Source organism: Diachasma alloeum, unplaced genomic scaffold (genome assembly GCF_001412515.2).
Source record: "Diachasma alloeum isolate Michigan unplaced genomic scaffold, Dall2.0 Dall_scaffold_00178, whole genome shotgun sequence".
In the NCBI taxonomy this organism is placed as follows: Eukaryota; Metazoa; Arthropoda; class Insecta; order Hymenoptera; family Braconidae; genus Diachasma; species Diachasma alloeum.
In genome coordinates, this window is record NW_021680344.1 from 3,583,227 (window position 1) to 3,610,571 (window position 27,345).

The window sequence follows — 27,345 nt, forward strand, 5'->3', positions numbered from 1 at the left end:
TTTTCACTTTTTCCACATACTTTTGATAGTTCTGAATAGCCCGTCGCTTAAATTGTCGGAATCAACGTTCACCCGGCCAAAAAATTCGATTTTGGCGAAAATCCACTTGCCCCGGAAAACCCGAAAATCTGACCCTTTGGCTGGGGCCAAAAAAAACGGTTTCTCAGTTTTCACTTTTTCCACATACTTTTGACAGTTCTGACTAGCCCGGCGCTTAAATAGTTGGAATCAACGTTCACCCGGCTAAAAAATTCGATTTTGGCGAAAATCCACTTGCCCTGGAAAACTCGAAAATCTGACCCTTCGGCTGGGGCCAAAAAAAACAGTTTCTCAGTTTTCACTTTTTCCACATACTTTTGACAGTTCTGACTAGCCCGGCGCTTAAATAGTTGGAATCAACGTTCACCCGGCTAAAAAATTCGATTTTGGCGAAAATCCACTTGCCCCGGAAAACCCGAAAATCTGACCCTTCGGCTGGGGCAAAAAAAAACGGTTTCTCAGTTTTCACTTTTTCCGTATACTTTTGACAGTTCTGACTAGCCCGGCGCTTAAATAGTTGGAATCAACGTTCACCCGGCTAAAAAATTCGATTTTGGCGAAAAATCCAAGATCTGACACTTTGACCCTTGTGACCCTTGGACCGACTTTCCCCCCGGAAAAATCCAAGATCCGACACTTTGGCCTCCGGTGAAAAATTTTTTTTTTCATTTTTCACTTTTTCCACATACTTTTGATAGTTCTGAATAGCCCGTCGCTTAAATAGTAGGAATCAACGTTCATCCGGCCAAAAAATTCGATTTTGGCGAAAATCCACTTGCCCCGGAAAACCCGAAAATCTGACCCTTTGGCTGGGGCAAAAAAAAACGGTTTCTCAGTTTTCACTTTTTCCATATACTTTTGACAGTTCTGAATATCCCGTCGCTTAAATAGTAGGAATCAACGTTCACCCGGCTAAAAAATTCGATTTTGGCGAAAATCCACTTGCCCCGGGAAACCCGAAAATCTGACCATTCGACTGGGGCAAAAAAAAACGGTTTCTCAGTTTTCACTTTTTCCACATACTTTTGATAGTTCTGAATAGCCCGTCGATCAAATAGTAGGAATCAACGTTCACCCGGCTAAAAAATTCGATTTTGGCGAAAATCCACTTGCCCCGGGAAACCCGAAAATCTGACCATTCGACTGGGGCAAAAAAAAACGGTTTCTCAGTTTTCACTTTTTCCACATACTTTTGATAGTTCTGAATAGCCCGTCGATCAAATAGTAGGAATCAACGTTCACCCGGCTAAAAAATTCGATTTTGGCGAAAAATCCAAGATCTGACACTTTGACCCTTGTGACCCTTGTGACCCTTGGACCAACTTTCCCCCCGGAAAAATCCAAGAACCGACACTTTGGCCTCCGGAGAAAAAATTTTTTTTCTCATTTTTCACTTTTTCCACATACTTTTGATAGTTCTGAATAGCCCGTCGCTTAAATAGTTGGAATCAACGTTCACCCGGCTAAAAAATTCGATTTTGGCGAAAATTCACTTGCCCCGGAAAACCCGAAAATCTGACCCTTTGGCTGGGGCCAAAAAAAACGGTTTCTCAGTTTTCACTTTTTCCACATACTTTTGACAGTTCTGACTAGCCCGGCGCTTAAATAGTTGGAATCAACGTTCACCCGGCTAAAAAATTCGATTTTGGCGAAAATCCACTTGCCCCGGAAAACCCGAAAATCTGACCCTTTGGCTGGGGCCAAAAAAAACGGTTTCTCAGTTTTCACTTTTTCCACATACTTTTGACAGTTCTGACTAGCCCGGCGCTTAAATAGTTGAAATCAACGTTCACCCGGCTAACAAATTCGATTTTGGCGAAAGTCGACTTTCCCTCTGGAAAAACAGACAATTTGACTCTTTGGCTCGGGGTGAAAAAAAATATTTTATTTCGTCTTTTGTCGCGCCTTCATTGGCATCAGAATTGTTAGAAAATACAGAATCAACTTTCACTTGGCGAAAAAATTCAATTTTGGCGAAAATCGACTTTCACCCTTGATCCACGTGAAAATGAAAAAAATTTTTTCCCCTTTTCTGTCACCTCCGAGGGTTTCATTGGCATCAGGGGGTCAATAAATACAGCATCAACGTTCAATATTTTTTTTATTTAAACACCGCCTGCAAACGGGGAGATGAGGGTGGCTAAAATATTTTCTGCAACCCTGTCTCCTCGTTGGCTACAAATTTCAACCCTCCGTATACATGCCTTCCCCTTCACCCGCTCGTAAAATCACGCGTTCTCGGTAGCATCGAGGAGGACTTCTCAGGACCGAAAAGAACTGAGGATTCGAAAGGTCTCTGGACAAGTACGTCGCAGATGTGATTAGGACTTACCAGGTCCATCTAGGTCTGGAGAGATCTTTAAAGACCTGTGTACGTCCAATCAGAACCAAATCCTCGACTCGGGTAGAATATTTGATGGAGTGGAAGAGATTTAGACGTACGAAGAAATCGTATAGAAATTTTCTATACGAATTGCGTATGGAAATTCTGTAGGATTTCTGTATATGATATTCGGATATTTCTATACGAATTATTTCTTTACATAAATTTTTACCTAAATTTTTGTTTTCATACGAAAGATGTCTAAACGCTCCAGAGAAAAACGCAGAGAAATTTCGCAACTCCGTACGAAATGTTTCTGTACATGTGGCAGTGGGTCGTATAGGATCAAACCTATAGAAATCGTATAGAAATAATTTGTATAAAAAATATCCTTATAGAAATATCCGACTATCATGTACGAAAATACTATAGAAATTCAATGCGCAATCCGCATAGACAATTTTTATACAATTTTTTTATATGTGCACTTGAGGGAAATTAACCAACTTGATAGAAGAAAATTTAATATCTTTCACAAAAGTTAAATTTTTGTCGTGATCATCAGAAATATCCCTAGAAGAATTCGAACTGTTGGCAGGAAAATATATAATCTATTGTACGACAATCATTTGATGTAAGAGAGCTCCATAGGTTTATACCATAGAAAGAATACATTGACGAGGAACGAATATTTTTTTCCGAAAAAAAAATGGCCCCTCGAAATTATTTAGTTCTGCCAATAACACAGTTATCGGCAAGAAAATTGTAGTTTCAATTGTATAACAAAGTCTTTATTTATACATTTGGTGGAACCTACTTTTAATTCTGGTGATTTTATTTCTCTCTGATGCGGGTGAAATGAATTTTGCACTCGAGATTTTCATCCTATTGCAGAACGATAAGTTTACAAACTTCATGAGCCCCAGGAATTTAATTTGCAAGTGCTAATTAGCAAAACTTTATGGCGTGCTCATGACATTCCCGGTCTGAGAGCTTCTGCTGGTCGACATAACACCCTTTCAAAATATTTCAAAACCCCAGGATGTTGGAGTCTTAGCTAATGGCCAGCTCCACTCAACCACTTTCACTCGCGGCGATATTAATGAGGAAATATTTGTATTCACATGGGGCATAAGTGTCTCGGGTCGGAGGTATGAAATACCTTTCGTTATATCTCCAAATGTGAGGGCTGCATGGATAACGGTGCATTCTCATGTATCAGAAATTCCATTAAAAACGAAAATGAAGAATGTAAATTCGAAATTTTTCTTCATCCACTCCCTCTGGGGCATCTCAACCGCAAGAGGATTGCTCCACTGTTAGAAAATTACTCTTCAAATTTCAAGTCAAGAAGCTTGAAATTTTTAACAACGACAATGTAACATGAAATTTCTGTATATTTCTTCATTGACGAATCAGTTAATTTTGTGAATATTCAAGTAATTCTCGAGTTCTAGATCCATACGGCACCTTGAAAATTTGGTAAATTTAGGCAACAACTTTTCAGAATTCTCAATTTATTGAAAATTGAATTATATGTGATGTTTGATTTTTACGATGCGTTTGGAAATTCAAGCTTTCTTTGGAAAATCAATGATTATTTAACATAAAAAATCCAATTTTCTTGAATTTTCAAGACGAATGAGAAATTTAGTGAACACTTTCATTTGAAATTGAATTCAACCTCACAACATCGAAAATTCAGATGACGGTGTGACTGAAATTTAAAGAAATTTTTAACAGTGTGACTGACTCGAGTGTCACATCATATGGGTTAAATTTATTCGCGTAATTCCATTGACTTCTACTGACTTCACTGATTTCAAATAATTTTATCGTGATTTCCAGAGGGATTTTAACGGGTGATTTTCCCTGTCGACTGGTTTTCACCCGTCGACAGGGATATATCGCGTAGTTTTATGTGGAATTCCAGTACAGCACGGCTTGTCCTCTTGAATTTTCGGTTGGCGATTACTTCATTCTCTCTCGGTTGTCACGGGGATTGCCAGGGACATTGGCCGGGGCCGTTATTTTAATGAAGCGGAAGGAAAATACAAATTTAAATTTTATTGAGTTGGAGATTCGAGAGGTTCAAGGTGAATTTGGGGGAGATTGCAGGGATTGAACCGTGAGGATCATTTCGAAATCTAAATGATTTGCGTCATTTTATTCACTCACTCGCGGCGATATTTATAAGGCAATATTTGTATTTTCATGGGGAGTAAGTGTCTCGGGTCGGAAGTATGAAATATCATTCTTTATTTCTTCAAATGTGAAGGCTGCATGGATAAAGTTCCATTCTCATGCGTCAGAAATAACATTAAAAACGAAAATGAAGAATGTAAATTCAAAATTTTTCTTCATACGCTCCCTCTGGGGCATCTCAACCACAAAAGGATTGTTGACTGGTCCGAGGGGTCACATCATACGGGTTAAATTAATTCGCCTAATTCCATTGACTTCAACATACTGAGAGAAAAATCTGAAGTTCGATTTACAATAAGAAAATAGTTGAGACATTTTGGTGAACGATACGATTTTTTTTTTGTATGCGGCGCATAACATTGTAGTAACTTCACAAGCGTAATTTTTGCAAATCAAAATGTTGTTAAACTAACCAAAGTTGAAAAGTAACCACGACAAATCTATCATGAGCATAACTATAAAATAGTTACAATGACTACATTCCATTGTAGTAATTACTTCTCCGGCCATAGTTACCGTAACCCATGAAAAATTGTTGAGGACTTTTTGACTATAATTCGATGGTGATGGAATATAGTCAGAAGAATTATATTTTTCTCTCAGTGCAGACTTCATTAATTTCCAACTATTTCTCGTTGTGATTCTGTTCAACTTATTTGACAAAATGTCATACATGTGACACAACCGTCCGGTGATTAATCGCGAGCAGCTGAATGCACAGAAAAATTTCCAGCGAAGACATCCGAGAGAAACGACTGCTGAGGAAACGATCGAGAGATCTCGAGGCACTCCCATTATCCTTGTGTATTGTTTCTCATCCCTCACTTTGCACTCTTGTTTTCCTTATTCCCCCGAGTTACTTTCATCCAATGACCCTCAAGCCAAGAATCCCCGCAGTGGTTTGTTTGTTTGTCGCATGAGTTTAATGAACCCCACTGCGTCTCGCTTCAGATTTCACCAGGTCACCCTCATTTTCATCTGCGTCCATTCTCCATCTGTCCTTTCTCACTCGCATTTTCTATTTCGAGTGAAGGGGGACAATTTTATGGAGAAGTGTTTATTTTTGTTCTTGAGAACAGGGTAGGCGGTGCATGCACCGCACAGCTGAGGAACAATAGTGATTTTGCATTCAGAACCCTAATTTTGATAAAAACAGACTATGCTCAAGACTTTTGTTCGTAGTAATGAAAATAATTGATACAAACTGTACGAAAGGAAATCGTGGAGTGAAATATATCAAGTCAATGTTATTGAGTAGTGTATGTCTTTGTCCAATAAACACTGTTAATTTCCATGGAACAAATGATAATTTCGAGAGGAAACTACAATTTTCTTGCCGATAACTGTGCCATTTGCAAAACTACATAACTTCGAGGGGACAATTTTTTTGAGAAAAAAATATTCTTTCCTTGTCAATGTATTCTTTCTATTGTATAAACCTATGGAGTTCTCTCAGATCAAATGATTGTCGTACAATAGATTATATTTTTTCCTGCCAACAGTTCGAATTCTTCTAGGGATATTTCTGATGATCACGACAAAAATTTAATTTTTGTGAAAGATATTTCATTTCCTTCTATCAAGTTGGTTAATTTCCCTCAAGTAAACATTTCCCTCGCGTGAAACATGTACTCTTCGGCAGAGCTAATTTTTTCTCTCAGTGTACTTATGGATTCAACAATCAGTGTTCTCTATACAGTAAAATTTCCCGCACTGGTAATTAATTTTTTTCTGCTTCCCATGTGAAGAACAAATTTTATTTCATTTTATGTTAATAATTTTCTACTAAAATCATTTTTACTGAAATTGAATTTTTAGTAAAAATGAATTTACAAAAAAATTCGTATACACATGTGAATTATTACACAACACTGAGTAATTATTCACGCCCATGAGACAGTCCGCAGAAAAAGTCCCCTTTCTCCTTGTAATGCCATGAATGTTTTAAATTGAGATGTTATCTCATAGTCTATTGAAATATCCTCTCACTACTCTGAAAAACGCTCTGCAGTCGTGCGGGCGAGAAACAAACGATTGTCTGTAGAAATTCATTGAATTCATCCCCGTGAATTTTCGTGTTCACATGCAATCTCAATAGAATGAATTCCACAGAAAGCATCGAGAGGATCATTCAGTATCTGTAGCATCTAGTTTTTATTTTTATACGGATTTATTTTGTTGAGGACCATGTGCGGAAAAAAATCCGACGTTTCGGGGAAAAAATTTACGCAGAACAACGGAATTTTCCGATACACTTTCCCCCAGGGGAGTGTGTGGCGGACCTTTGTCTAGTTTTTCACCTGCGCTCCAACGGTTATTTCACGTCACGAGAATTTCATTAGCTCTGCGTCAATTCAGGGTAAATTTGGAATTGTTTTCCGGGGCATGGGGGTTTAAAGAGAGGATTATGCGGGATTGCACAATGGCTAATTATGTTTAACTATTCGGGGGAATTGGAAACTCGAAGTGATCTCCAAACATAGTAATAATAATAATGTACAGAATAAGTAACTACAACAACAATGAGAGGGTCTCGTTATTTTGTATTATTAGTGAATAGTAAGGAGAGAAACGGGATGAAATTAATTTGGTTTCTTCGTATTATTTGATGCCGGGACATCTATTTATTCACTTTTATAAATTATTTTCGCGCGTCTTGACAAGAGTCGCTTGAACGTTTGATCGTTTGTACTCTGATGAATGAAGATATAGAATCAAACGATTTGTGTTTATTATTCCGTACTATAATTTCTACACGGAGAAAATTATTTGGTGAATTTCACCAACTAGTTGTTGAAAAAATGAATTACCAACCAGTTGTCAAATTTAAAAAACTAGATGGTGAAATTTAACAACTAATTCATTAAAATCCAGAAAAAGATTTTTTCAATTTCATTCGACAACCATCTGTTAAATTTTCAATAAACGTTCGTCGATTTACTTGATGGATTAAATGTAACACGGAATTGTAGATTATTGCGAAAATATCTTCTAGGGGATACATTGATCGATTGTCTATTGTAATTATGGGATTTATCGGGATGAAAGTCAATGAAAACAGAGAGTTAGGTAAAACAGAACTATTTATTTGAGAGGTCTTCACGCCTCTTCTCTCCTCGAGAGACGGACTCCTTAGAGAGAAACTGCAGTGCTCCTTTGCCCTCTGGCCTCCATGGTTTTCCCTTATCACCATGTGTCGGACAAGGGTCTGTTGTTCTTGAAATTTGTGTGTGTAAGGGACACAGGCCCCACATATATAATAAACCGCTCGTAAAAGAAAATACTGGGACAGAGAAAATAATTTGGAATGTACGACGCAGTAGAGAAGTAAACAGTTGAGTGATTGTCCTAAATTCCAATATTGTCAAGATATAAATGATTACGGGATTATTTCCAAATGTATATACCCTCACTATCTACCTTATAGGAAAAATTGATTGAATTTATTAAATTGGGGTATAGTAACTTCTGTTTTTTCCTCCAGAAAATGGAATATGCATTCATCAAAAAAAATCGACGAACGTTAATCGAAAATTGAACAAGTGCTTGTCGAATGAAATTGAAAAATCTGTTCTGAATTTTAATTAATTCGTTGTTAAATTTCACTAACTAGTTGGTAATTCGTTTTTTCAACAACTAATTGGTGAATTTTCTCCGTCTAAGGAATGAATAATAAGTTGTTAAACTTATTATTCGTGCACTTATCATTCTGCGCACTATACGAGACATTATTCTCGGCATGGAATAAAATAATAGTAATCCGAGAAATTGAAACTGATATCGAAAAACTGGCTTGGATCATTCGCACAATACCGTCTCCCCCATTTTCCCGGAAAAAATTCTCATCAGCACGTGTGCGTCAGCTTGCAAACCGCGACTTGATATTCAGCGAAATGAATCCTGTCAATCAACAAGTTAATGCTGAAAATTATACTATCAGCCCGGGGAAAATACACCCCCGGTGTGCAACTAAAAATAAGCAAGCATATTCATGGAAATAATACACCCCCGGGCACATCTCATCAAGACAATCTCTAATTATACATCACGTTGTGCGTCAACATTTGATTTTAATAATGAAAGTTTATACCAATTGTAATTAAATCCCCCTCCCCCTTCTTTGTACGCGGATCTGATGAAACGCATCGTCTCTTCATGAATACATTAATTCAAACTGCATTATCAGGGCATTACGAATCGGATTTCCGGAAGTAAACCCCTCTCATAGCGTCGTTAGAACGTGGGGCTCAGACTTTCATCTTTCACTAATTGGAAATTACACTGAATGGAACTAAACATTTCGAGTAACTGCGAAATTCTGGGATGAAATGCCTCAGTGACGAATTCATTTCCGAGGCAAACAGTAACCGAGCCATTCCGTTTTGGCGCAACTTTTCACCGGAAAACTACCCATTGTTTGGAAAATAGCGTGGTTGTCTGTGAATTCACGCTTCGGAGGGATAGTTCATGGAAACTAAAAGGTTTGCAAGTTCGATGGGAGCGAATATATGGCGACAATGGCAGTTGTAATTGATATGGCATTTTGACACCGGAATTTTGAATGCTTCACGCTGCGATATTTTCGATCCCAATTAACGCGTTTCGGAAGTTTATTTTGTTGGTTGAAATTTATGATTTACGATTGTGGTAGTGAAGTTCGGGGGAATGAAGGTTTTAGGGTGAAATAATTCATGGAGGTGAATAATTGACGGATGTCATGGCGTCGAATGACAGGGAGGAATTGAAATTATTGAATTCAGAAGTGAAGCGGTATGACGGTTTAAAGTCGACTGAACTCTTAACTGAGTTTTTGCGGAATATCTCCGAACCTGAGGGAGACATCGTAATTTTTATAATAACCTTGTTTGAAACGCAACTAAAATTCCAGAACATTCTGGTCGACCATCGGCCTACTTCGAAAATCTCCGGGACCCTTCGGGTCATCAGTCATAAGTCACCGAAACACGCGCGAATCAGTTTAGGCTTAGCCTCTCACCGTACAAGTCTATCTCGGGCAAATCACCTGTACAAGTTTTATATCGCACCTCACCGAGTACAGTAGCTTCTTGAACCTCACCTAGCTCACTAGTAATCAAGTACATCACCGGTCTTTGTAAGATCACCGTTTTGTTCAGTACATCACCTGTGTTGATTAAATCCAGTCTAAATTCAGTGACCCAACGAATTAACAGTGAAAGACAATTATCAGTGTAATTAGACATTCAACTATTGAAAACCAAAGAGTGTAAATTAATTGACAAGTGGTTCGATCCCACAGGAATATAGAGTGCTTATTTTAATCCGGCTACAGTAATTTTCCCAACAACTCCCTCTACATTTTCATCCCACATCCACCCTAAATCTAGTCATTCACCAAACAAACCTTTTTCGCAGTGCTCAATTTGCTCGACAAAACCGATTCTGACAAAAATTTTGTCATCTGCCTTAGATTCCGAGATATTCATTGGAAACTGACCACTGACCAGCAATCAAATTTGACTCGAACCTGTTTTCTGTTTCTTCAAGTTATTTGGGCTTCAGTGGTTTTAAAAACGTATTTCTGACAGACGGAATGCAACTGCCATCTTCTTCTTATTAGAATTACAACAACGAAAATAATCGTGTTTTGGTGGAAACTGTCTTTTCTGTCCACAAATAAATTGATTCAACACGATAAAAAATCTATTCAGGGGAACATATAATTTAGCACATCCAATCAACTCTATTGGGATCGCTGACGGAGGCGTGGCTTAATATAAAGCCGTCTCGTGGCGAAATAGAGAACTAGCACGGGCAGGTCGAACGGCCAAATGCACACGGAGTTACACGCTAGCCCTCATTTTTATATATTACTGTTATTAAATTGACTGTGATAAAATGAGTTTCTATTCATAAGATTTGTAAATTTGCTGATACACATCCGAGAGCCAAGAGTTTTCGTGGTGGAGAAGATTTACAAAAATTTCTCTCCACAATTCCGATTGTTTGTGGGTGATTGAGGAGGCAGATTGAGTGAAGGAACACTTGTTCTCTTCAGGTGAGTAATTACTGAATTGTCGTGTTGAGCTCTGGCTGTAATTCAAGAAATCAGTAATATATTTCGTCGTATTTTTTTCAATTCATAAATTTCCAAGCTAATATTGAAAATCGCTTTTTTACTTACATGCCAAAAAGAAGTCCTCTTCAGTGAAATGTAAAGAACAAACTCTCATGGAATTCGACACTTTTTTGCCCATTCTCAATATTTTAATCCAAGCCGTACGTCTATCAATAATTTCTTCTTCACCGAACTTATTAATTATTGCAACTAAATCCACGTTTTGGCGAGGAAAACGATAAAATCTAACTTTTGAATTACCACAAACTTTGCCGTTCATCCATACACACTGCAAAACGTTTTATTCTTGTTTTTCCTCTCCGCAAACTCCATGATCAGTAAAATGTAATTATTCTCAATATTCGACTGAATCAATTAGCTTCGATTATTACAAAATATCGTAATGATAAAAACATTGAGCGAAATGATGTTTATTCTTGCGAGAACAGTTTCGGCTCCGAGTTCAACCGGCTAGCTGACAGCTCTGCGACCTGCCCGAACTAGTAGTCGATTGAACCGCTAGAGTGCGTGTGCATTTGCACGAGATTCCAATTATTGAAATGAAAAACAGCATGACATATGGAACATGAAAATGCTCGTGGTATATGTCACCCCTGGGCTTTTCGAATGCCATCAAGCCCTGAGGCTATTGCCAATGTATTTCTACAATATTATTCTGTCCACAGATTCATTTGTATTCGATAGCAATTCATATTTCCAAATTGCACGCGGCCTCCAATCACTTCATTATTCCGCGAACCCCATCACAGGCCATTCAAGCCAGAATTGGCACAAAATAATCACCGCGATCAAACAGAGATAATGAAAATGACCGGAGTCAAGCGCCATTTCCCCTCCACCAATTTTCCGCCGCTAATAGCCCACTTTGTTGGGAAATTGGAGCCGAATAGACACCATCTTTCGACATTACTCGTTTCGGTTTACACAGGCTTCAATTTTATTTCGTTTACACTTGTTCATCTGTGCCATGTTCCGCGCGAATGGCACTCATTTTCCGATGATAGAGCACTCATTCCCTTCAATTACCTGCAGCAATACGCAATTCAGGGTCACATCTGCAGTTCTTGAGTTCTTTTGAAAATCTCTCTGCACTGAATAAACTGGTGTCTAAAATTGAGACAGTAAGGATAACCAAGTACTTTGATTTTCTCGCCAGTGAAATTCTTTTCTACTTTTCTAATCGAACATCAGAGCTTTCATTTGAGCCTCATTTGACCCTAATTTTCCAGATATTTTTCAATAATTTTATTATTTAAACTTTGGGAGTCTGAATTTGAAGGTCGATATTGAACCGTTAGAACACATTTCAAAATCTGAAAAAAATTAGAAAGTTTTCTTTTGGAGGAAAATTGATGAAATAATTAGTAAACAATTAATTTTCCACCATAAAAATTATTATCAGAAATCAATTTCAGGCCTAAAAAAATTAGATTTACGAAAGTTTAAACAATTTCAATTATTTATGTATGAACATCGAATGTTTTAAATAATAATAATTCTGTGCAAAATGTAATTCTAATAATGCTGCATGTTCACGATTTTTTTTCAAATTTTTTTCAAATACTTCATTCTTTTTTAATTAAAAAAAAAGTTGTAAAACAGAATTCAAAGGGAACTACGAAATTAAGGGTAAAATAATTTTTGTGATAAAAAATGCTGATGAAAAATCTTTATTTTAAGACATTCGAACACATTTTCGGGTCTAATTTGTTAAATTGAGCTGTCTAGAAGACCCTAGCGGAATCAAATCGACAATTTAATTCGTCTTTCATTGATTTTTATTCCGAAATATGTCATCTCTGGGTAATTTTAAAAACATGAAACTGTGCCTCGCTTATGCAGACGGATGTAGGCCGAAATTTTATGGCCGAGATAAACTTCTACGGAATTATGTTCCCGTAATATTTCATAATGTGGAGACTCTCACCAAGCCGATATGATAAAAGTTTATAATTGAAATCAAAAACTTAAGTTACAGGCAATTCAATTGAGAGAGGAGGGGTACATGACGGTGGTTATATATGCGGTGCTACTAATTGGGGGTCGTGTTCATGATTGGTTGCATTATAGACATCCATTCCCGGATAGTTAAAGTTTCCGATTCGACTGCAATCCAAAGTTCATTTTACCACAAATTGGGATGATAAATTTACTGTTAATTAGATGCTGAATATCGACCGAATTATCGGAAAAATATAAGCGCAATTTCACGGAGAGAAAAGGTGAATAAAAATTACGTAGAAAATCGTGGCAAATTTTACTGTGCGAAAGATAATCGTGGAACAACATTCAATCCAAAAAAAAAGGACAGGAATAAAATTGTAAAAAAAATAATAACAACAATCAATAACACTGTTAGGAATTTTTTGATAATTAAGTAATAGTTGCACTTGATTTCTCAATGTTGTGAATTTGAATTCAATTTAAGATCAAATCGTTCATGGAATCCCTCGTTCAGGTTGGAAATTCAGAATAATTGGATTTTTCATGTTAGATTATCACTGATATTTCAATGACGCCTAGAATTGCTGCTTGAATTTTCAAATTATTTAATAATTTTCATTATCATGTGGATCTGAAAATTGCAATTCTATTGAATACTTCAGAATTCAACTGATTTTTCAATAACAAAATACATGAAAATTTCGTGAGAACGAGTGATTGTTCTAAATTTCAAGACTTTTTACTTGAAATTTCAGGAGTAATTTTCTAACAGTGAAACGAAAAAATAAAAGATCGATAAAATTATTATTCCGACCGTAATTTCTTCCTTTAAAATGACTAGCTCTAGCTGTTCTTCTACTACTGAGATGAGGTTTCTTAGAAAAGTAGCGATTGTCAGGTTTTAATTTATATTTTTTGGTTTGAATGAAATAATTCAACTGTAATTTTTTCTCACTATCCTGTTCGTTTTGTTTTTATAGTGTTCAATAACTGTACCTGCAGAGGAATGCCTTGAGCATTCGAAGCGTTCTGCAATTTCCTCATATTTCGTGAGGTTATTCATTTTCCTATGAGATTTTAATATTTGGATGAAGCATTGGATCGAGAAGAACGGGCGGAACTAGTCGTTTGAAAGGAAAAAATAAAAGATATAGTCACGTCCCAGCGTCTCACCTGAAGCATAGGCAGGAAGTAACACAGGAACTTTCCGAATATCCAGTTCTGCACCAGCAATACCGCCAGAGTGATGGGTAGCACGAATATGCATTTTGTCACGTCTGATATCGCGATATTGATCAGATAAGCGTACGTGGGGTCTCGGTAGAGCCGATGCCGCATGATGTGGTAAATCATGCTGATGTTGGTGATCGTGCCGCAGGTAATCATCACAACGTACAGCAGTATAAAAAGGGCATAGTTGTTGGTGAAGGAGGGCCGCAGCTGCGGCTTCGAGAGGTCCACTGTGTCGTTCCTCATGCCCATTAGATAATGAGCTATCGTCTCTAGGTACTGGTCAGGTATAGCGTCAAGGTCTGAGCGCGACGTTCGCATTTTGGGGTTTTCGTTGCTTTATTCACTGGTGATGTCTCTTATTTCGTTTAATTAAGTTCGTTGTGCTTTAATTCAGGCGGAAGAGTTCCGTGAGCTTTTGAGGCAGAATTCATTGATATTTTTGTTTGGGTAAAGTTATCACGAAGTATTTATAATTGGTGAAATTTGAGATGGTTAGGGAATGGTGGGCAATATGGATAACGGGGGGAAATGAAACTCTGATGCAAGTGCGAAACTCATGAATTGAAATCAAGTGATTACCTCATTCCAAATAATTACATTCCAAAATTAGCTCTGTCGAAAAACTATATGTTCCACGTGAGAACATTTGAAGGTGTGGAACAGATTTACTTCAGAGAAATTAACCGACTTGATAGAAGGAAATTTAATATCTTTCACAAAAATCAAATTTTCGTCGCGATCATCAGAAATATCCCTAGAAAAATTCGAATTGTTGGTAGGAAAAAATATAATCTATTGTACGACAATCATTTGATCTGAGAGAACTCCATAATTCTGTTCTGAGGGAACATAATTTTTCGGCAGAATTAATTTTTTCTCTCATTGTAATTCATTAATTGAACTACTCACAAACTACACTGACTTATAATTTTTCCATTAAAATTGCACGGTAAAACGAATATTGAATATTGCACCGGCCACGCGCACCTGTGGCATGCACCGCGACTCTCCCTATCATCCTACATGTGATGATTTCCTCGACAAATTAAATGAACTGCCCCAACACCGGCCGCGAACCGACAACCCATCCCGAGTGACAAAGGAATTATTGAAATTCCGAGAGTTCAGCGTTCATGAATACGACAGTCACTCCATTCACGACTGGAGTAGGTGGATCAGGCTCTCCCCGCGGTACCACGACTCGCACTGGCTCTCCGGCGAATCTCGCCGGCACTCGCTAACAACCCCTCTGCGCAGGCTGTCACGGGTCTCGCGGATAGGTGGGTGATTTTGTTTATTTTGTTGTCGTGATGTTCCAGTGAAGGTTGAACACAAGTTTCATGGGAAAGGGCAGTGAGACCCACGTGCCAGTTGCTGGAAGGTTAATTCTTCATTTTTGAATGTATTAGATTAAAGGGGCACTTTAGAGAGTGGGCGATGGTATTATAGGAAATTTATTATTTCAGGACCTTTATCGATATTAATTAAATCTAATGGCACTTTGGGGTATTCGACATACGACAAAATTTCAGTGAAAATGTTAGCGAATTTGCTACACTGAGAAAAAAAATTACTCCTGCCAAGTAAATTTACTTGCCAGAAGTAAGTGTAGATAAATATTTGCATTTGAAATGTGTGGATTTTCTTGCAAGTGGTAAATTTACATGGCAAATTTTTTTTTTCTCGGCGTGGAAAATTTTTTTGGATTTCTAGATAATCAAATTTTCTAGCGCTATTCTATTGAGATATTTTCTATAGAATTTTGAAGATGTCAATTTTTATTGGAACAATCTAACAAATTAAGTTTTTATTCAATTAATCAAAACAAATCGATTTTTCATTAGAATTTTTGCAAACAAAAAATTGAAAAATTAGTACAAAGAAAAGAAAGATGGAGTGAGAAAAAAACAGTAACCTTATGGAATACTTCAATGAAATTCAAATTCTTTCGTGCGTGCAGGTACTTTGAGGCGTGGGCAATGGTATTCGACATACGAAAAAATTTCAATGAAAAACCTTGGGAATTTGGTGGATTATTTCCCCCATCACCCTTCTGAACAATAGAATCGCGGTATTCGACGTCTCATGGACCAATCAGAAGCGAATTATATCAAAAAGTTTATTGAATTTCTAGTCAATAAAATTTTCTAGCGTTATTCTATTGAAATATTTTCTGTAGAAATTCCTTGTCGCAAATTTGTCAAGCTTTCAATTTTTATTAGAACAATCAGACAAATTTAGTTTTTAATCAGTTAATCGAAACAAATCACTTTTTTATTTAATTAATCGAAACAAATTAATTTTTCATCAGAATTTTTTCAGGAAAAATTGAAAAACTAATAGAAAGAGAAGAAAAATGGAGTGAGAAAAATGCACAGTAAAAGTGTGGAATTGTTCCAATACAATCACCCAATAACTAATAGAATTTTCAATAAAAGTTCAATGGAAATCCAACAAAATTTTCTACTGAATTCGTTAAGTTTTCCCACGAAATTCTTTCATGAGTGGAGTCACGTTGAAGAGTGGGCACTGGTATGACGAAAAAGTAATTACTCAAGGACCTTTATTGATATTAATTAAATCTAAAGTCACTTTGGGTGGTTGAACGATTTTGTTTCCTGATGCAGCGAAACTCTTTTCTCCTATCTTCATGAAGCTGATGAATATTGGTCTGATGGAGATTGTTCTTTATTTTTGCTCTTATTGGAGAACTAAAAAAGTGGTGAAGTTGAACTTTATTCCCTGGAAGGGTCTAACGATCGTTTTATCCAGATGAATGGCTTCGGTAATTACCTTGTCCCTGTGATGTTTATATTTACACTATATTTTTTTCCACTTCTCATTAAAAAATCAAACGTAAAATCCTTTTAAAATTTAAGCCGTGGATTCCTATAGAAAATATCTCAATAGAATCGGTTGTATAGAAAAATCCAATTCTATTGATTTATTCTATAGAATATTTTCTATTGATTATGTTTCTCCCTCGGATTTCAGCCAATCAGAGCGGAAATTTCTAAAAAATTTTCGACGGAAATTCACTAGTAGCTTTTCAAATGTTTCACATTTTTCAACGCATTTCACGTTTAATATTCTGTGTGACAGATAAACAAAAAAGTGGGTTGTAAATGTATGCCTGTGTAAATGCATCCGGATGCTATTCACTGCACTCTGCTTGGCCGAAATCCGAGTGGAAAAATGATCCGTCAAATACCACTCGTGCTTCAAAATTAATCGGATATTTTCCTCAAGCTTCCCTGCGTAGGAACGAGTGTGTCAAATTTTGCAGGTTTAAAATCCCCAGTGCGAAGCACGAGGGATTTTTCTGCAAAATTTAACATAATCGTTCCTAGGCAACGAAGCTATCGGAAAATATCCGATAATTTTGAAGCACTAGTGGTATTACTACTGAACATTTATATTTAAAAAACGCGCGTATAAGCTAAAAACTAATTCAAAGAATTAAATATCAATAGGATTTTAGAAAAGAGGAAAGTTCAATAGAATTTTCCTAGAGAATTCACTAGTTTTTTCCATGAAATTTTGTCGTACGTGATTCACAAAATCGGAGAATTAATTTTTATCCCGACTCGATTCTTCGCCATTACCAAGAAAATTTCTTTCCCTACGAAGATGGCGTTTCCTCGAATTTTCCATTTCACTCTCATTGGAGAATTAAAACAGTAAAGTTGAACTTTATTCCCTGGGAAGGGTCTAAAGATCGTTTTATCCAGATGAATGGCTTCGGTAATGACCTCGTCCCTGTGATATTTCATATTTACACTGTATTTTTCTCCACTTCTCATTAAAAAATCAAGAGAAAAAACCTTTGAAAATTTAAGCCGAGGAATTTCTATGGAAAATATCTCCAAAGAATAAGTTATTTTATAGAATTTTTGCCATTGAACATTTCTATTAAAAAAATCGCGCGGATAAGCTAAAAACTAATTCAAAGAATTAAACTTCAATAGAATTTTCGAAAAGCGGAAAGTTCAATAAAATTTTTTAGAGAATTCACTAGTTTTTTCCGTGAAATTTTTGCATGATTCACAAAATTGGATATGCAATTTTTATCCCGGCTCAATTCTCCGCCTTTACCAAGGAAATTCTTCTTCACCGACTGCGTGGCTCATCCCTACGAAGATGGCGCTTGCTCGAATTTTCCATTCGATTCGTTTCCTCAGAATCCGGAATTCTGCTTCCCCTGTGCACGAGAAAAAATGTCGTCGGTCGAGCTGAATCCAAGGCCCGTGAGGGTGTCCCCTTTGATCAAGGTAAATAAGCAACAATGTTACAGTCACAAAAATTTTTTATTATTCACAATATCGCTGAACTACTCGAGACACTGCACCCATAAATTCAACAATCAATTGTTTCATGGCCGACAATTGTCATTCCGAACCCCTCATCTCATTACATAATTTTATAAAAACACTATCGGATAGAATTCGTGATTGCAATCGTTGAAAAAAAATCATCAAATTCTGCTTTTTTCTCATCATAGTTATCATTGAGGTTTTTTTAATATACAATTCCTAACGAGAGAAGTTAATAAAAGTGCTGTGAGTGTAATCCTAACCTCACTTCATCCAATTGTTATTCCTGTCTCAAAAAAAAACGCAGAATTAACTATTAATATAATTTCCTATTAATTTTTAATAAGGAACTATTAAAATAATTTAATTATGGAAAAATTAACAATTATTTTGATAGGTAATTACCAATAATTAATAGGAAATTATATTAATAGCTAATTATTTCGAAGAATTACCTATCAAAATAATTTCCAAAATCACTTGTTCTCAAGTTTCTGGAGATTGATTAAACATTGCAATCTCATTTCAAGCTTTCTTTTATTGAATTTTTTTTACTCCTTTCTACACCTCGCACATAAAATTCAAACACAGATGCAATTTTGAATAGAATTACCGCAAAAAGCAAATAAAATTTTTCAATAGAATTCTTATAGAGTTCCAATAGAAATTCAATACAATTTCTTAGAGAAAACGCTAGATTTTTCTATTAATTTTCTTGACACGTGAAATGTCGTGAAATTAATTTGAACGCTCTTCATGTACTCATTTCGGCCAGAACATTGTGCATATCAAATGTGAAAACTCAGACGATGGCGAAATTCCATTAAAACAATAATAATTAATTCCAATACAATATCAACAATAATTTAAAATTCCCCTTTAATGAAGTTCGGACGATGGGGTATGCTCGTATCGGGTATTCTCTACGGTGCCTTCCACCAGAATCGATTGAGCAAGAAGGAAACCGCCTGGCGTGAAGTGGAAGCCAAGAAGAAAGTGATCAGGGACAAACAGTTGGCTGAGGAGAAGAAACGTGCATCCGCGGGTATGTCAGTTTGAAACAACAAGGATAATGGCAGTGACACTTCACTATAATATGCCTTTTTTTCAGCTGAGATGGCGAGTCTTGAAGCAATGATGAAGTAGATCACTCACCTCTTCTAGTACATTTCATCCTGATTAAAGAAATTATATAAGATGTTTTGCCATGTGAATAGGAAACAACTTCTCATTTCTTCTGCTGGATACCATCAGCCTTCGTTTCCAGAATCCAAAATTCTGAAATAAATTATCCTTAGATTATAGATTTTATTAAAGTTGCTTCATTACCTGTCTCTGCCTTTGCCCGAAAATGTTGAATGAGAATTGGATTTCTCAGTTCAAACCTCTGTGGAATATTAGATTTGAAAATTGTGTGGAATTTTCAGATGAATATTATGTGGACAATTGTGAAGAAAAACTGGTGTGCAATTTGGCCCAGTCGAGGCTCGAATTATTCTATTGAAAAAATCACTGAATTCAAATTTTCTGACAACTTATTCGGATATTTTCTATAGAAATCCCGCGGGTCAAATTTCCATTAAAAAAGTTGAACGGAAAGATGAATTTGGCCTGATTTTTTCTGTAAAATATTTTCTATTGGACATTTTCTGCGAAATTCTTTACTAATTCTTGGCGATTTCAATGGAATTGCAATAGAAATCCTGTAGAATTTTCTATCGAATTGGCTATCGAATTTTTCATTGCCTCAGTTCTAGGATACCGTTTTTAATCCGGGAATATTGAATGAGAATTGCATTTCTCAATTCAAACCTCTATGGAATATTATATTGGAAAATTGTGTGGAATTCTCAGATGAATATTATGTGGAAAATTGTGATGAAAAAATGGTGTGCAATTTGGCCCGGTCGAGGCTTGAAATATTCTATTAAAAAAATCAATAAATTCCAATTTTCGATGGCTCTTGCCTCTTCAGCAGTTAGAGGATATAACCAGATCGATCAGAAGAAAAATTCAAATTTTCTATGCAACTTAGGACATTTTCTATGGAAACTTCTCGGATCAAATTTCCATTTTTCAATTTTTTAACGTTGGAAAACAAATGGAGCAGAGAAAAAAAAAGTTGAACAGACAGATATTTTCTATGTAATATTGGACATTTTCTGCGATATTTTAACTAATTATTGATGATTTCAATGGAATTTCAATAGAACTCCATTAGAATTTTCTAGCGAATTCGCTATCGAATTTTCGCATAAAATTTTTCTCGTACTCGTTCGGATCTCAACAATTTTTCCGCCCGCCCCAGCATCTGCCCCTCCCCCACCCCCCGTATCAGCAATCAAAACACAAAACCCCATGTACATTCCGCATCACCACCCTCGTACCCCATAAAATGCAGAACAAACGTGGATAAAGAAAATGTCTACTGCATCAACTCCAATTCACCCTTACGCACTCTCCGTTTCCTAACGCTTTTTTTTTCTATCAAGGGGTGGGTTATAAGTGCCCCACTCCGTGGGTGGGGTTTACACACGACCTCAGTTCTGCAAGGACAGCCAGCGTGAATCGCCTCGGTTATCAAATAACTTCCGTAGCGTCCACTTCCAAGTCAATCGCGCCCAATTAGACTGAATAAGACATAAAAAACCAATTGCTCAAGGTAATCGTCCCAATGGTGACATGAGAGAGTCCGTCTTTTCCCCCCAAAAAATTGGTAAAATGCTAAAGCCCCATGTTTTGTTTATCTATTACCAAAATTAATCAATCGTGGCGGGTGCGTTTGAGGGAGGGAATTTCACTCGTCATAAAAAGACGCAAAAACTATAGAATAATGACATTCGGCCTAGAGAACCTCGGACTAGTTGCATGGATCTTTGTGATTATAATTTTTTTGATATGCTGCTCGGCATTCTTCATGTGCTGTATCGAGAGTGAAGAGGATTTTATGACATCTTCTGGGAATAGAGATTTGCAAAAGCCTTACGATCCGAGAGCTGACGGAGTCGTCGATAGTAAGTTTGGCTTTGGAATTTTAATACACTGACAGAAATCATTAATTTTAACGTGGTAATTTCATTTGAACCAGCTATTATTTAGTTGTTAATTTTCAAATTGATGCGATTTTTTGTGGATACTAGTTATCCTTGAGATGCATTCGATTGAGAGGATAGAACTGCTCGAGAATGCGAGTTCATTTTATTTGGCGCAGGAATGAGAATATTTGATCTCTTTCTAACGTAAAATTTTACTGTCTCCGAAAATTCTTTGGTGTACGCAAAAACTAAAATTATACTTACGACAGAATATGTTCCAAGTGAATTATAATTGAACTGAGCATTTCGTATGTCGAATCAGAATGAATATTTACGCGAAAAGACTTTGAGATTGCAGTGAGATGTCGTTGAATTGAAACAAGTTTGTGTTTCTTCATCAGAAAAAAATTCCATTAATTTAGAATAATAAAATCACAGATTACGGCACTTGTACACAAATTTGAATATTACAAATTCCGTTCAATGCGGCACACGGAAAGCTCAATTTAAAGATCGTCTTCATTCGAGAAAACAACATTTAATTTACTCATTGATGTATCAATTTATGACAGAACACGTGTGACTAAAATTTAATTCTATTTAATTTCTATTAGAACTCTATAATTCTCTTGAAGTTCTTTTAGAATTGTATTAGAAAATTCTACTTGTTTTTTGCGCCATTTTGATAGAAGATAATGCAACTTTACCGTATTATTTTGTTAATAGATATTTGGCAGAAAAAGTCAATAGATTTCTATTTTTCTATAGAAATTATTATAATTTCTAGTAAATAGTTCTCCATAGTAAGTTTTCTGAGTTTTTTCCGTCGTATTTTTATTTATTTCTCGTAATAAAATCTCAGAAGAAAAACTTGGAAAAATCATGCTCAAGAAATCTTATAAAAACAATCCCGACAGAATAAGTTATACAGAAAAATCAACATCTATGGATATTTTTCTATAAACAAATATTTATTTAGAATTGGCGCAAAAACAAATAGAATCTTTCAATAGAATTCCAATAGAAATTCAGTATAAATTGCTTTCATACGTGAACTTTCCCATTCTCGCTATAAATTCAAAAAGAAACAATCAATATTCACCGTAAGCTCTCATTTATTTGGAATTTGTTCAACCATATAATACTTGTTCCATGAAAAAAACATCTCAATAATATTAATTACTTCTATCAGTGTATACCAACAACTTTATGTACGGCTTGTGATTAATCATCCAGTATTTTAAAGGTATTCCACAAAATTACAGTGGGACCGATGCTATTTTTGAATCACTTCTATAATAGCACGTATAATGGCAATCATGAAACGTACGACTTATCCGGAGGGACTGATATTGGAGATGCTGGAGGTGATGGGGATTGTGGTGGTGATGGTGGTTGCGACTGAGATTTTATTGAATACAGCGATGTATTGAACCAATTTTTAATACACAACTTCATAGGACTTTTCGTACTGTACAAAATGCATAAAAAAACTTTATGAAAGAACTGAGTATCACGTACAAACGTAACTGCCTTCTTCCCAACTTCTCATAAAAAATGTTGAAAAAAAAACAAACATGAGTAACTCCAACGGCAATTCATTGATACGGGTGAAACTGAATGAATTTTTGTAAATTTGTAATAGAGTTACTGTATTTTTTATGTTTTCAATAAATGTCATGTCATGTGGACTAGCCATATTGTTGCCTCTTTATTGCGGGTGTTCTTAGGCGGATGTGATCTCGGTTTTGTTGTCCTTGGTTATCAGTTGGAGGAGTTCTCCACTCTTTGGGCGCTCTTCGTTCTGAGACCACTTCCAGAAGAGGCTGTAAGCACAATTCATTACTTTCTCATTAAATTTTACAGGAAAACCTGGCGAATTTGCTAGAAAATTCTATTTCATTTATATTAAATAATTCCAAAATGATCAATAGAAACTAAATTATTAAAAAATCAGAAAGAATTGGTTTTTCTATACAAATTTTCCCATCGAAACATTGTCTACAGGAATTCCTCGGCATGAATTTTGCAGATTTTTCTTCTTTTTTCATTGGAAAAAAAACAAACAAAAAAATGAGAAAATTTGAACCGAGGAATTTCTGCAGAAAATATGTCAATAGAATTATGAAAACTTTTGGACTCACTCGGATATGAAATCAAGAGGGGTCCACGTGGAGGTATCAGCTTTAGGCATCCACTTTCTGTTCATGGGGGTGTCGAGGGTCACAGGGAGGATCGCAGTGACTAGTGAGTTCTCTGGGAGACCGCTGTCTTTAGCTGCTAGGGACTTGGTCAATTGGTGGACTGCAGCCTTGGCCATTCCATACCCAATCATCCCTGGAAATAATTCACAAACACGTATGAAAAAATTTCATAGAAACACCTAGCGAATTCCCTAGAAAATTCTATTAGATTTCTATTAACCTTTCTATTAGTTTTTGACTGGTTTTATCTCTGTAGAATTTTTTCGCTTCAAGTTTTCTTATTTTTTCGTTTCATTTTTCAATGCAAAGAAGGGAAAGATAGAGCGGAAACTTTCGCGAATTTAGCTCCGGAATTCTTCAATAGAATCGACCATTTGCAAAAACGCGAAATGTTTTTCCATGCAATTTTTTCGATCAGAAGGCTCACCAGGAGTTCCCTCCAACGCAGCCTTAGCCCCAGTCAACGACAAGAACCCTCCTTCCTTCAAATAATGAGCTGCAATGCTAGCGGCAATCGTGGAACTCCAGACACTCTGCTTCCACATAAGCTCCGTATTCTTTAAGAAGTCCTTGCTGGCGGCATTACCCCCGGCCCACCCGCCAGCGACGCAGATAACCCCATCCACCTTCTCGCCATTCAGAATCTCCTTAACTTGATCCAGTATATGCGCTTCCTAAATCCGGAGGACAAATCCTACATTAGCTACTTCATATTCATGCCCTCGCGAAGAATGCGAAGGACATTGAGATAATTACCTGCTCCTTCCAGCTATGCTCACCCTTCACGATAACATTCGCGTCAGCAGCGTCATTAGCTTTCATATCAATGCTTCCGACCCACTAGAAATTATAATTAGAAGAGTCTTTCGGAGAAAGATTATCGGGATAATGGTACGATATGGAAAACTCGGTGGCCAGGGTTTATTTCCCCGTTGAAAAATTTCCGGACATTTTTTCCCGGCAATGTTTCCTCGGCGAATTCTTTCCCTTAAAATTAATTTGCGTTAGTAATTTTTTCCATGTGGGATTTTGCTTGGGTTTTTTTTTTCAGAAAATGCTAATTGAATTTCTTTTTTTTCTCGTAGAAGGGAAAAAATGAAAAAGTTGATGAGAAACATCGTCTTTTTTCATTCGCGATTGCTTAATCAACTCGTTGTTTACCGACCAATGTTGATACGTAAATTTTAAATCCAACGTGATTTCATTCTTAATAAGATAAAATTGATGCTGCCTTCAAATATGTGCCTGATTTAATATTTTTCCGGGAAAATTCACATGGTTTTTTTCTTGAGACATAGGAACTTATCTTGGGAAAATGTTTTCCGCGATTTTTTGCAACAGGATTCTTCACAGGGAAAAGAAATCCGGGAACCATAGAGCTCATTCTTGATTGATGATGTATTTCTACCGATGTCTTACATAATGTTTTATTTTTCGTGCTTTTTATCGCGGAAGCCGTGCGGGTTTATCTCCTTGCGGAGAATTTGTAACAACTTGATGGAGCGAAACGCAAGTAACAGTTGTTGAAGTAAATTGGGGGCTTTGTATCAAAAGTGAAGCTGCAAGACGACGATTTCACATCGAATTATTCATAAAACTAAGGCTCTGGATCTTTGTCTAACTGACACCTATCCTATAATTTCACAATTTTATTATTATTATTATATTTTATTGCATAAAGGATACATTGCCCATCGCTAGGGGAGAAGTAGTACATAAGATGACAGAATATTCTGATAGTTCTATTCCAAAATTTATTTGAGTAATAATACATCTGTACACATTAGTTGGACTGAAGTGTGGAATGCAAAGTATTTGCAGTAGGAATTCATAATGTAAAGATCAGACTCAGCTTAATTGAAGTCATAAGGGAAAAGCGGCGATTTATTATGTTATATTCAAACAATAGAGAGAAAAACAAATCGCATTCTCTCCCAACTCAATAACTCTTAGCAACCATTCAAACTTCATACTTCTGATTCTGATGCAAGGGGAGGGGAAGTGGATAATTCACTCAACTCGTTCACAATAATAACAAAAAATTTGAAAACTAATACGAAATCTTCGTTTTTCTCCTACTCAACCAATTATTAAAATAGAGTATAATAATTTATTCAAATAAGATTGTGGACCATACGGTCCGTACAAAATGGAGACGGTTGTTTATAAAGAATTGATAGCAATTATTGAGATATAGGATTACATGCGCGCTCATTTTGTGTAATTTAAGGAATAAGGAAGGCCACCGTATTTTCGAAATTTCCAAACAAATTTCCTGCTCAAAGTTGTTAATATTTTTCGAACCCAGAGCACATTGATCATCATCATCACTTCCTGGAGATTAATGCGCTTCGATTTTTTTTTTAAATCGATAACTTCCGGAAAGAAATTTGTTAAAAAATTTGGAACATTATCAGCATTCTGTTGCCTCTTAACGTATATTATCGAACTGAAATGGAGACAATTAGAAACAATTGCGCTGACATTCGTCGGAACTGGTAAATCATCAAAAAAACAGTTCGTTGCAACACCTAAAGATTATCACAATATATCTGTCAGCAATAAGCCGTTATTTATGAAAGTGAGAGGTTCTGGTCTATTATCCATCAGCCTTCAAAGCCTCTTATACCCTTCACTTCCCTCAATCCCCCGCGAATAAAATACCATAACGTGAATCAAAACTAGTCCACCCAACAATTTGAATAAACCCAAGAAACTTTCCCCCAAGACAACATGTTCCCTTCATTCACCGGATAATCAACAAGTTGCCGCAATTACAAATGTCAGATGAGGTGTCGCTGATAAACATGCAAGCCGCCTCAATGAAACAAGGTTATGACAATATTCCCTTAACAATTGAAAAATCAAACTCACCCAATTCTGGGACTTGAATTTTGCGACACAGGCCGAGCCCAGGGCCCCCTTGCCACCGTAAACAAACACACGTCCTAGCACCGTGGCCATTCTTCAACGTAATGACAGGCTTTTTACGAAAATACGGGGTAGTGACGGCCCCTTCCCCGAGGAAAATCGTCGATTCAAGATTATCCGAGGCCTTCCGGACTTCCCCGAGCCTTGCATTTCGGCTTTTTTCGTTCCTGCGCGCGACGTTGCCACGCCTGCGGAACGAAAGGAATCCCAGGACTCGCCATCTTGCCGTGACTCCAGAACCATTAATCTTCGAAATCCCCCCCAAATCGACAGGTCCTCACTTAAAAACTCGATAAATTAAATGATTCACCGCAAACGTTGAATTTTCGCCGAGAATTTTCCGCGGGAAATCTTTTTACCACGTTATTCCTCGCTTTAACGTCGCGATCTCATTTTTCTATCGGGAGTTTTGAATTTCCCGCGGAAAAAATTTGAAACTCGCTGATGCTGGCAACCCTGTCGCTCGCCATAAAAAATGACTCCTCCGTGACACTATCCACCTCGTGACGTCACACTAGCCCCCAGTTGGGTTAGGTTTTACGCTGGAAATTCTCAACCAAGTGGTGTTAAAAAAAAGGATAAATTTTAGTTGGACAGAATTAAATGTTTTTCAACGAGTGCAAACTGTTCATCCATAAAACTCACTCGTTCAAATAGTTCATTGTTTTCATTGTGTTGATGATAAAACATCTGTGCAATATATTTAAAATCCATATAATCACGTGAATAAACGTGTGACCCATCGAGGCACCGTTGTATTCCCTTGTATATGATATTCTAAACGGAAAATGAGTCGACATGAAGGTAAGTGTCCCAAAGTGTCTGAGTGATCCTTGTGAGCACGTCTTGTTGGATAACAGTCTCAAAATGTTCGTTAATAAATCGTCAATGAAAATTTACGGGCAATTGTATCGTAATAGTTGCTCCGGACAAATGTCAGATTATCATGGATGAAAAATCTTCTGCATCTGGCGATTTAACCTATGATCCTTGGGTTGGC

At 36.6% G+C, this 27,345-nt stretch overlaps 5 protein-coding genes across 5 annotated transcripts in view; 3 read left to right on the plus strand and 2 right to left on the minus strand.

Moving 5' to 3' along the window:
• The window catches only part of LOC107038883 (prolactin-releasing peptide receptor), a 37,982-nt gene extending 23,671 nt beyond the window's left edge, over positions 1-14,311 (minus strand). The window contains exon 1 of the mRNA XM_015258197.1: positions 13,803-14,311. Coding sequence (XP_015113683.1) covers positions 13,803-14,180 — 378 coding nt within the window. The 5' untranslated portion in view covers positions 14,181-14,311. The remainder of the gene's footprint in view (positions 1-13,802) is intronic.
• Positions 14,312-18,022: 3,711 nt separating this feature from the next.
• Positions 18,023-19,486, plus strand: LOC107038818 (ATP synthase subunit e, mitochondrial). The gene is made up of 3 exons (XM_015258116.2): positions 18,023-18,133; positions 19,064-19,220; positions 19,287-19,486. The coding sequence occupies exons 1-3, from the start codon at positions 18,080-18,082 to the stop codon at positions 19,319-19,321; spliced, it is 246 nt and encodes an 81-aa protein (XP_015113602.1). The 5' UTR covers positions 18,023-18,079; the 3' UTR covers positions 19,322-19,486.
• A 1,221-nt stretch (positions 19,487-20,707) lies between these two features.
• Positions 20,708-22,885, plus strand: LOC107038634. Its single transcript, XM_015257854.2, has 2 exons — positions 20,708-21,189; positions 22,476-22,885. Exons 1-2 carry the CDS (start codon positions 20,910-20,912, stop codon positions 22,613-22,615), a joined length of 420 nt encoding a protein of 139 aa, XP_015113340.1. The 5' UTR covers positions 20,708-20,909; the 3' UTR covers positions 22,616-22,885.
• LOC107038625 (dihydropteridine reductase) lies at positions 22,636-26,439 on the minus strand. The gene is made up of 5 exons (XM_015257842.2): positions 26,289-26,439; positions 24,171-24,254; positions 23,842-24,088; positions 23,355-23,547; positions 22,636-23,036 (listed from the first exon to the last, which is right to left on the minus strand). Exons 1-5 carry the CDS (start codon positions 26,376-26,378, stop codon positions 22,937-22,939), a joined length of 714 nt encoding a protein of 237 aa, XP_015113328.1. The 5' UTR covers positions 26,379-26,439; the 3' UTR covers positions 22,636-22,936.
• Positions 26,440-26,859: 420 nt separating this feature from the next.
• Positions 26,860-27,345, plus strand: part of LOC107040405 (E3 ubiquitin-protein ligase KCMF1) — a 7,832-nt gene continuing 7,346 nt past the window's right edge. The window contains exon 1 of the mRNA XM_015260488.1: positions 26,860-27,149. Coding sequence (XP_015115974.1) covers positions 27,134-27,149 — 16 coding nt within the window. The 5' untranslated portion in view covers positions 26,860-27,133. The remainder of the gene's footprint in view (positions 27,150-27,345) is intronic.